Source organism: Microtus ochrogaster, chromosome 21 (genome assembly GCF_000317375.1).
Source record: "Microtus ochrogaster isolate Prairie Vole_2 chromosome 21, MicOch1.0, whole genome shotgun sequence".
In the NCBI taxonomy this organism is placed as follows: Eukaryota; Metazoa; Chordata; class Mammalia; order Rodentia; family Cricetidae; genus Microtus; species Microtus ochrogaster.
In genome coordinates this window covers 43271706-43283051 of record NC_022022.1, presented here as the reverse complement: position 1 = coordinate 43283051, position 11346 = coordinate 43271706, and the positions used below count along the sequence as shown (strand labels likewise).

The 11346-nt window shown below is 42.9% G+C and overlaps 1 protein-coding gene across 2 annotated transcripts in view; it reads left to right on the top strand.

Moving 5' to 3' along the window:
- The window catches only part of Negr1 (neuronal growth regulator 1), a 791857-nt gene that overhangs the window by 539174 nt on the left and 241337 nt on the right, over positions 1 to 11346 (top strand). For both annotated transcript variants that reach the window (XM_026784203.1, XM_005357456.3), the window contains exon 6: positions 7896 to 8047. In XM_026784203.1, the coding sequence (XP_026640004.1) occupies positions 7896 to 8047 (152 nt within the window). The remainder of the gene's footprint in view (positions 1 to 7895; positions 8048 to 11346) is intronic.

The window sequence follows — 11346 nt, the reverse complement described above, 5'->3', positions numbered from 1 at the left end:
TCACCATAGAACCTTCATCTGGCGATGGACCCACACTGGAACACTGGACTGAGCTCCCAAAGTCCCAATGAGGAACAGAAGGAGGGAGAAGATGATTAAGATTGTCTTAACCTGTCTTTCAAACTCAGATTTGGATCTGTGGCTGTTAGCTCCTAAAAGCTAACAGTAAGAATCACTTGTCCTCCAAATATGGGGTCCTGTCCATGCTCCCCTCATTTCCAATTGCCTCTAATGCTCTGGAGTCATGCCCCCTCCCAAATCCTTTAACATAGCCAAAAGGCTCCCGTGATCCTGGGGGACCTTTGGAGCCTGTGAAAAGGCAGCAATGGGATGTAGTCAATGTAGGCAGGAAGCTTCAGTCCCACCAACGTTTCCAAAACTCACACACCTGTAGAAAATGTCACAATCAGATGCACATACAAAAGGTAGAAACACAGTCGGTTCAGAAAGTAATGCACACCTACCACTATTTGAGCTATAGCTGAAGAAATACCCAAACTCCCAACCAGTGGTACAATAAGGTCCTCTCAAATGACCAAGGCAGTTTCTCTGTGGAACTCAGGAGAGTCAAGGATCTGCTTACAGTACCTGTCTGCACATAGGTGATCTGCCCTGACAGCCTGGGCTGTTCAGATGTTCACCTCCTCAGAGTGAAGCTCACCCTTTGCTGTACGGAGGGGGCACTCTGAGCTGCCGATAGACGCTGGCTCCTAAGAGAGAGTGCCGACAGGTGTCCATGCTCTTCCTTCTGTGTGCAGAAAACAAAGCATTTCCTAATTGTCTGCACAAGTTGGGGCAGTTGGTAGCAGAGCCTGGGTCTCATAAATCTTCAGGTAGGGTCCATGGGTCAACCCTGTTACTCTGACACTCAGGATGGCTCCACAGTCTATCAGAAATAGTTTGGAAAGACAAAACACCAAGAAAAATACCATTTCAAGTTGATTACTGGTTCGCAGAACAAAAGATGGCTCAAAAAAACGCTCACTAATAACTCCCAATGACTGTAGTGAATGCCCAGACACAAAATAGGATTAGGTATATATTCCATAGGGACAGATATATCAGGTTTCAGAGTTTCTTTTGAGCTCCAAGGATCCTCTCCAGGAGGACGTTTCTGTCAGAGACTCCACCAGCATGGAATAGTTCTTGCAAGCTCTTTGGTTCTCAGAAATCTTTCATCTGTGACCCTTCTATAAACATTCAGAAATAATCTACACAAGATTTTACTTGTAATTAAGAAAATGTTTACAAATGTCCATGTCTCTTACACCAAGGCTGTCAAAGATAAATTTTCATTCAGATATACATACACACACATACATGCATATATAGACACATGTATATATACACACATGCACACACAATATGCACATGCATACACATATACACCCACAGAGACATGCACATATGCACTAACACATAGATGCTTACATGCAAGACATATACATACACATGCATACACAGACACTCACAATCACACACACATATACACATATGCACTCACATGTACATACATGCACAACCACACACAAATGCTCACACACTCAAACACATACACACATAGACACACATGAACATACACATATATAGATACATACACACAGATACATTACACACAGACACAGATACACACATGCAGACATGCACAATCACACACATGCACATACACATTCACATGGCCAGGGAGATGATGCTGGTGGCAGTTCCTGGCAATGACTTACATAGATCTAATCTACATGGGAAGTAGAAAAAGACAACATCTCCTGAGTAAATTTGGAGCATGAGGACCTTGGAGAGGGTTGGAGGGGAAAGAGGAGAGGCAGGGAGGGGAGCAGAGAAAAGTGTAGAACTCAACAAAAATCAATAAAAAAGAAAACAGTTCAAGCAGAATGAAGAGATTCAGTCATTGCCGAGGTTGTCAAGGGTATAGGACCCACTGTTATTTGCGAGAGGTGGCCCTGCACTGTAGCCTTTGTTTATTCCATGTGGGGCTTCAAGGTCCCCCCCAAAGTAAATCAAACTGTCCCTCATAAGGCAGCCCAAAAGTCTCTGATCTAAATTTATTAATTTCATTAAAATTGATAGAGTAAACAAGGCATACATTTTAAATAGCTTAATAAAGTCTAAAATCATTAAAGTAGCTTAATGTATTATAATAATATTAATTTATTCAGATGCACAACTAAAGATAGATATCCCTTAGGGCTCAGACAGTGATGCATAATAGTCTCCAGAATGCTCCCAGGAATAAACGCTACCTTACTCTTCTCCAGCCTCAAGTGTCAAGCCTCACAGTAAAGTAAAAGGTGGCTGCAGCAGCAGGCCATGGAACTCCCTTCCCCACTGGTTTCTTGCCGCTCTCACTCCTCCTTTTCACTTTTGGTTTCTTTTGCCTGGCCTGGGGATCCCCCAAAAAGCCTGGATGAGATTGATAAGGGGCACATGACTGATACTGAGTTTGGCATGTCCTGAAGTCACAACGCTGTGATATTTTCCATCACTTACCTGGCTTTAAAAATAAATATTTAAAAACAGTTTCCTGTATATTCAATATTGAATATGTGGCTGTGGTCTGAGAAGCAGTGTGTCCTTCCTAAGGAACAGACCCTGTCACTGAACAGTGGTTTCCCATGTCCTACTCTGGTCTCTACATTTGAGGTACACCTTTGAGTACACATCGCCATTTAAAAACAACTCTTACACCCGTGGTTGGCTACTGGGCTAGTTTCTCCCATTTCACAGATGAAAGCATAGAGATTTATAAGGATGTAATAGCCTAATTTATGTAGCCAAGCCTGTGACAATCACTGTGTGCCATGCTTTAACTGGCCAACACTATTCTACAACGTGCTTAGGGTAGAATAAACAACAAAGGCATTGAGAAATGTTTTCACTAAACAGTTCCACACTCACAGGCAAGATGGACAGGAATCCAAAGTATGCAGAAAAATGCCTGAAGATGTGCAGCTACATCCACATGAGGAGACGTGACTGACGTTCAGCTGCTAACACAGCCAGGTCGGGTTTGAGCTCAGCAGCACCACAACTCTACAGAACCTGAACTCTGGAGACAGTTTAATAACTAAAGAAGTCACATTTTTGGTCCATGACTGATTTGCTGCCATTCTGGACCACGTTGCACGAGGAGACATTATCCCCTCCCCAATTATACAGATTAAACCACAAGCAGTCACTCCTGTCAGAGGGGTGCATGTTAGGGCACGGCTCCAGAGGGAGGAAGAGAGCATTTGTAGCTCCTCATCTCAAGCTATGTGCAACCTGAGAGACTGACTCCAGGGGAGGCCAGCGGCAGCTGTGTGCATAGCCTCACTCACGGCAGAACTAAGTCCCAGAGTTTGTCACGAGGCCCAGAAAGATATCCAGGAAGCCCCCAGAATCAAAGCCCTGTGCATTGACTTTCTACCCCGCTAGACTCTCCACCTGGAGAGAGCCCAGCTTTCCTGGCGTGGCTGCAGCATGTCAGCTCACTCTTTCACTCTGCTGTTTTGTTCCATGGCCCAACTCAGCTTTCCTTCGGCATCTGTTTCCTGGACTCAAACACAACACCCAGTTTCTGCTTGAAGAGGTCAGCACTAACTGTTGTGATGGGTGTACATCTACAGTCAGAGGAGAGCCTGATTTAAACATTGGTAGAAGATGAATTAGCTTCATCCTTCTAAACTTCTGCTTCCTCTTCTCGGAACTAGGACTAATAAATAGCACCTATCTCCTACGGTTGCCAAGAACATCCGTTCATATTCTCAGCAAATTTTCACTGAATGAATATCTTGACACCACACGTTCATGTACAAATACTGGAGATTTTCGGTTATGTATTGAGAGCAATTACCACATCCACATATATGTGAAGCATTCCCATGCATGGTAAGAATAGATATACAGTCATGACCCTGGGCCAATGGCATTTATTGTTAATTCTGGCCTGGAAAGAAAGAGCAGGCAATAGTCCCCAAAGCGGAGTGAGGCCCGAGACCGAGTAAGGCACAATGCCACTGCCCTATTTATGTTTGCAATCTTAGCCGTTGATGCTGACACTGCTGTTGCATTTTCTCTGGTGAAGTTGCTACTGGCTCTCCTGGTCACCTTAGATAGCTATAGCCCAAATGAGGTAATGATCATAATTTGTGATCACTTGGTGGCTAAGTGCCCCTGGTTTCCATGTGTTACCCCAGGCGCTGGAAACTACAGGACTCTGTTCTAATACAGTGATTCCTCGTGGGGCTCTGTTCTCGGTAGCCCACAGAAGATGCTGGCAAAGCAAATCAGCCTGCAACTCCCAGATTTATTAGGCATTGGCAAAAGACAGAGAGTCAGAGCCATGGCCCTCAATTTGAAGCAAACTTGGTCTGATACCAGGAGTGGAGGACAGCAGGGTCTGAGTAGTTGAAGGATCTTATACCCAAGTTATCCTGGTGGACATCAACAAGGATAAATGGACAGGTACTTCCCTGTAAGTACCACATGCTCTGGCTGTTCTTGTCAGGAGCAGAAATCCTGGTGCATGATGTTAACTCCTACTTCAGCAGAGAGTCTCTTCCTGATAGAGAAAGGGTACAAGAAACCATCAGGCAGTATAAAACAATATAAGAGAATGTTTATCTATATTTCTATCTCTATCTCATTTCTTTTTATTCTTTTGGCTTTACCCAAGGTTTCTCTGCATAACAGTCCTAGCTGTCCTGGAACTCACTCTGTAGATCAGGCTGGCCCCAGACTCATTGAGATCCACCTGCTTCCACCTCCCAAGTGCTGGGATTAAAGGTGTGCACCACCTGACTCTATCTCTTTATCTGAAAGACCTCACCTGGCCGGGCTAGGTATCACCTTCCTACATGACTAAGGATGACCTTGAAGCTTCAGAGGACTTGCCCTGTCTCCATCTCCTAATTAGAAGTGTGTACTGTCACACCCCTCTTATAAAATGCTGGGCATCAAACTCAGGTTTGCATTCTCAAGCAGTGCCGAACCAACGTCCCTAGGTTCTCACCTAAGAAAGTCTCTTCATAAAAAATATAGTTACAGAGAATCATCTTGAAATAAATTTTCAAAAAGAAAAATAAGTCAGCAATTAAAATATTCACTATTTGGTTTTGATCACATTAATATCATACATGCTAGAGCTTTTAAGCGGGCTCTTAGTTTGGGATTCAGTGCCTAGGGTAGGGTTCATCTGTGGCAGAGCTGCTTCTTCTCCTTGGTTTCAGCCTTTAGAAAGCCAGCCTTTATGATAATCTAGTTTCTAACCCCTTGACATAGAACCCCCCCTCATCCATAATGACTTAGCAAACGTTTTCAGAATTGATTGACTATTTGATAAAACTCTCAGGCCAAGATCCCTGTGATAAAGTCACCGAGGCACATCCTCTGGACACACAAACCACTTTGGTAGTTACACTGTCTCAAAGACAGCTTTGCAAAAGCACTCCAGGGGAGGAGCATGTCTTAAAGGGTGTTTACGGGATCAACAGTTCTGCAACTTCCAGCTGTAGAAGGAAGTTAGCTATAGACTTCATTAATTTCAGGAAAGCAGCTTCCCCCAGAGACAGTCCTGAGGGAAGACGCTTCTCGCTCAGCGTCCTCATCATCTCCCGGCTGGTGGGCTGGTGCTCTCCAGTGCTGCTGTGGTAACGGTGCAGATGCTACTGCTGGGATGTTCTAGCAGGGGCTGCACAGAGCGTGGGCGTACTGGTGCATGACTCAGCGACATCTGTAGAGCAGGAAACTGAAAGCTAGGCACCCAGAGAGAAAGCCATGGCAAAGACAAGCAAGAGTGCTTCTGAATGCGCTCCCTTGAGAACATCTCAGAGTTCAAGCAGAAGATTCTAGTTCATTTCTTCTCAGTTCTGTAGCAACAAGACAGTTCTGGTTTGGGGCACAGTGGGAATTCAGAAATCCAGGAAATTTCAGAGCCCTCGGAAAATGTATCTATAACAGACATGGCCACAGTGACTTAAATCCCAGTACCAATGCAGGCAGGGAAATGAAACTGATCTGAACATGTATTATATACAATCATTTTCAAATAAAGAATTTAAAGGGATGCATGTAGATCTTTCCCAGTTGGTAGAGTGTTCACTTAGCCCTGGGTTCAATCTCAGGCATCAAATTATATTACGTAGGGCTCGAGAGATAGCTCAGAGGTTAAGAGCATTGCCTGCTCTTCCAAAGGTCCTGAGTTCAATTCCCAGCAACCATATGGTGGCTCACAACCATCTGTAACGAGATCTGGTGCCCTCTTCTGGCATTCAAGCAGAACACTGTATACATAGTAAGTAAACGATCTTTGAAAACCAAATTATATTAATTAATTAATCCATTGGTTAAAGGTTATTAATGTGAGGCATGAAAGCTTATAATAAGGCACTAAGAATTTATCACACATTTTCGTTTTGATTTTCATCCTATATTCTTATTTAAAATTGGGAATCATTATTACTGTTGAAGTTTAAGTTTTGTTTAATCTTTATTCTACTAAAGTTTTATTAATCTGTTTAAAGTTTACGTTTTGAATAAGTCAAATTCAACCACTAAGGAAATTGAAGTAATGCCTAGAGTAGTCATATCTTGCTACTTCTGATTTTTATTATAAGTAGAATGGTTTGTGATGATTCAGTGTGAGCTAGAGAGCATAGGTCAGTGCATATTCCATGGAGGCCATGTATGAACTTCTTCATGATCAGACACGTAAGATACAGAACATACACGAGAGGAAAATCTACCTGGCCATTTGCAGGGGGAAGATACCCTCCCAGTATAACTAGAACTCTTTTACAGAAAAACCAGATTATAAAAAAAAAAAAAAAAAAAAAAAAAAAAAAAAAAGGTAAAACCTGGTTTTATCTTCCTTGAGGCAGAACCTATATTTATAAAGAAAACATCTTCCATTTGGCTTCCTCTCATGTACCCTGACTCCATTGACCTACATATGCATGTACTTGGGACACTACTGTCAATGGCACACAATTCCAATGTCATACAAAGCACGCCCCTGTACTCTGGACTTTTTTTAGGATCTTCAAAAAAATTCAGTCTGTCCAGGAAACCTCATGTATGTGCCAACTGAAGAGCAATGAAATAGTAGGTTGCACAGGGAAGAGAGTCCTTTAAGAAACAATAGAACACAGACCAGATGACATGAGGTCTGAGCAACAGGAACAGTAGGAGCTGAGCGCCAAGGATTGAATCAGGAAGAAGCAGAAATGGAGAGATGCTACCTGTTACTAAACCATGGAGCTGGGCCAGCTCACTTGAATGAGGGCCTGAGATGCTTTGTTTGGCAAGACACACTCAGGAAGTCAGTAGTAGTATCAAGGAGAAGCCAATCCTAAAATCCTCTGCATTGCTATGCTTCTCTCTCTAGGTTGAAGGAAGCCATCTCTGCCTTGGTGTCCATGGCAACAGCTATATGGCATTGACTTTTGACTTGAATCCTATCAGTCGTGACATATGATTTCAGAGAAGTTACCCGTGAATGTCATCTAAAAATGTCTTAGGCTCCTATAAACCAGTCAACTTATGCAGATGTGATTGACCCAGCTTTTGGGCCAGTATCTATGTCTTTTTTCTTCTTCCTGGGCTTTGACAGACGAGAAGCATTTGCTCTGCTGGGTTAATTCGTACACTAGGGAGCGTACACATGAAGATCAAGGTCTGGCTTGCTAGTCCATGAGAGCCAAGGACAGCTCTTAAGCCTGCCTTTTTCAAATCCACCAGAGTAACAGAAGTGCTAAGGAACAGGGCTAGCACCATGTTGCTGAGGTCCATGTAGAAGTGGTGACACTGAAGCTTACAGGTTTCCATAGCAACTCTGCCTAAACTGAGCTTGAAGCTGATGTTCAAGACCCATACTTACTAGAGTGTATTCTGTCCTCCAGGCTCTTCAATGGCCAACAAGGAATCATCATTCAGAACTTTAGCACAAGGTCCATCCTCACGGTGACCAACGTGACACAGGAGCACTTCGGCAACTATACCTGTGTGGCTGCCAACAAACTGGGCACAACGAACGCGAGCCTGCCCCTCAACCGTAAGTAACAAAGTACCAAAGCATACTCCAAGAGTGCTGGGCTTCTCTGCATGAGCAGAAAGGAGCCCAAGAATGAAGTGTGCTCACCTTAGGCCTTATCCTAATACAAGTACCTTAGAAGTTGGAAGTTGTTTTGAAATTATCTGGGTGTTTGAGAACCTTGTAATACCTGTAAACCTCTACATGTAAAACTGTCTTAGAGTTCTGTAACATCTGCCCTGGGGGATGTCACAGAAATAGCTGAAACACTTCTGACTGAACATGGTTAATAGGGTTTGTCTGGTTTTTGTTTTTGTTTTTTAAAGTTCTCTTTTGAAGCACGGACTAAGCCATGACTTGCGTTTACTCTTGGTTGTTCTTTAGACACTCATTGTGCCGTCACCAAAAATTCACATGCTATAAATAAAATGGAATAATGGGTAAACAAGTATGGAGAAAGTATTCAGTCTGCCTACATAGCATGTTTAGTCAAAACTATATCGTGAAATACATTGTAGAGGTTGACTGTGATAAATGCTACATTGTAAACACATCTGAACGCAATGGGCTGTCTCTTGGTGAGTTTCAGCCAAGAACAAGCAGGACCAAGCAGTCAAAATGGAAGAGCATGGATTCACTGCTGTGGATAGAATGTGGGCTCCTTCACAAAACAGCATCTCCTGTCTAACAAAGGAAGTGTGGGGTTGTTATTTAAAGAGTCTTTACTTATGTACATGGGTAAGAATTTGAGGATTGCCATGTGAGCAGAATACTTTTGAGCATGTTCAGCTTAAGGTCAAAGATTTTAAAGGTAAGGTGGTTGGCCCATCCAGAATGTGCTTAGCTCGGGGTCAGAGGCTTCTGTTCCAAAGACTGAAAAAGCAGACATGAGCACCTTTGGGCATGCTCCATTTTCTCCACAAGGTAGCAGATGAAAGGAAGGGATACTTTGAAACTATATTAGTGTATCTGCCCTCAAGGCGTCTGCCTGTCTTTAGAGCTCACACTAATGCATCTCAGGGACCAGAAGTGAATGAGAAGCAAGCCTGAGGACCAGCAGGAGGGCAAAAACTGCACTAATGCTCTTCTCAGCAATTGCGATTAGTAGCTTTTGGAACCTGAGTGACTTACAAGCCGTTACAGCCATAAAATACCACTCATTTTAAAATTGAGTCATTTTCAAAATATTCATAGCAGCATGCAGACTCACGGCTTCCTCGGCTCCACAAGGTTATCTGAATTTCTCTCTTTCCAAAGTTAGCTTTCTTACTGTAGCATGGCACACACACTTATGTTAGCCTGTCGTGACAACTCACCCAGGAAAACCATAGGCAGGGACATTCCGCCTTTGCAGAAACCGAAAGGGGATAAAGATATTCCATCTCACTTAGAACTACATTGAAGTGTGCTTGCGTTATGATTTGTGAGCCCAGTACTTCCTAATATTTCTTAGCACTGATTTTGAGAGGAAAACATTCTCTGACATGTAATGGCCTTCTGTAAAATCCTTTCTAGGTTTTTCTCCTGAGGACAATTTTTATAGTGTCATGATTAGTAACAGATTATCAGGAGCCATTTGAGTCCTGATTTAATGTAAATCGTCACACTCCTGTGGCATATTGTAAACATTTTATATGGCTCAAATACTCAAAAGATGAAAGAATAAGTGAATTTTAAAAGCAAAGAAAATTTGAGGGTTAACAGCACATTAACTAGCTACTAAAATTTGTAAATCACAGCCTATTTTTAAAAACAAAGTAATAATAATGCTGACAAATTAAGAACAAATGTCACTCATTTAAATGTATGTAACTTTAAAAAGTGCTTCAAATATGGAAATGAGGCTAGAATCAATATCTCTCCTCTCTCTGTCTCTGTCTCTGTCTCTCTCTCTGTCTCTCTCTCTCTGTCTCTCTCTCTCTCTCACACATACACACACACACACACACACACACACACACACACACACACCTCACTCCTAACCATAAACATGTTTCTAATAATTTGTTAATAAAGACAGAAAGGACAGACTTTGTCTGTAGCTGTGAGCAGGTCCTGGAAGTTGATGATGTGACTCTGTCTGCAGAACTCTTCCCTGCGATATCTGAACCTCTTCTGCACTAAGCATTTCTATTCTGTGCTATAGTTGTTGTTCTTGTTTCAAGTTTTATTTCATTTTGGTGGGAATAAAGGTCGAATCCATGATTCCCACATCCTAGGAAGCAACACCTCCAACCGCTATAGTTATTTGTATACATTTTTGTATCTTTCTGTTGAGCCCTGTGGTCTTTTAAATGGCATCGTCCCATCATCACTTTGGCTGCCGTATCATCAAGCACAGTGCCTACTATTTATTAGATAATTAGTGAATTTTTAATGAAGAAAGAAATTAAGCACTGAGTAAGGAAACGAACGGATGAGCAGTTGTTCAGCTGTAGGCTTCCTCGTTAGCCTCTGGATATACCAACCCACGACATTTATTAGTACTCTGGTCCCCGCCAGATTCTTTCCTAACTTCATACAGAAATTTGTCCATTTAATCCTCACACAACTCAAAGCCAGGGTTCTCCAAGCTCCTCTTTGCAGATAAGGAAACTTAGAAAGAGTATGTTAGGTGGCCAAGGTTGTCAGATTCAACCATGATGAAGTTAAAGCTTGAGTCCTTGCTGTCTGCCTCTCAGACTCAAGCTCTGAGTCATGCTACCCTGCTACCTAAATCTAAGAGTATAAAACCACCCACAGAATGGAAGATAATCATGGTCACTTTAAACATAGTTTAAAAATAATCTCTGTGTATAGGTTTAACCAGCTACTGTCTGTAGTCTTTAGGATAAACCCTGAGACTGTTTCAGTCTACTTTGGGTTTGCAAAATCTCTCATTTTCCAGATCGTCAAAGAGATACAGGACAAGTTGTAAGTTCAGGGTGAGTCATAGAGCAGACTATGGAGGAGGAAAGCCAGTGCACTGGCTCATGAACATCTGTAAGGGAGGGGGAGGGAGGGAGGGAGGAACATGCCGCACACCGCGCCCCTGCGCCTGTGCTCTGTGCACTGGCACCCGGATCCCGAGCTTCGGGCAAGGGGCTGGAGGTTAAAATACACAGACACACACAGACAGAGAGACAGCGACACGGGTCATCCTTGAATTCCCCAAAAATTCCCCCTTTATTGTGTTCAGGGGCAGATTATATAGAGATAGCCACGCCCCAGCCAAACCCACCAGAAACCACTCTCCTGCCATCAGGAACTCCTGAAGGTCTGGTGCTCAGAGCAGCTGTAGGCACTCAGATCAGGGGATTACAAGAAATTCAGGATCTGGG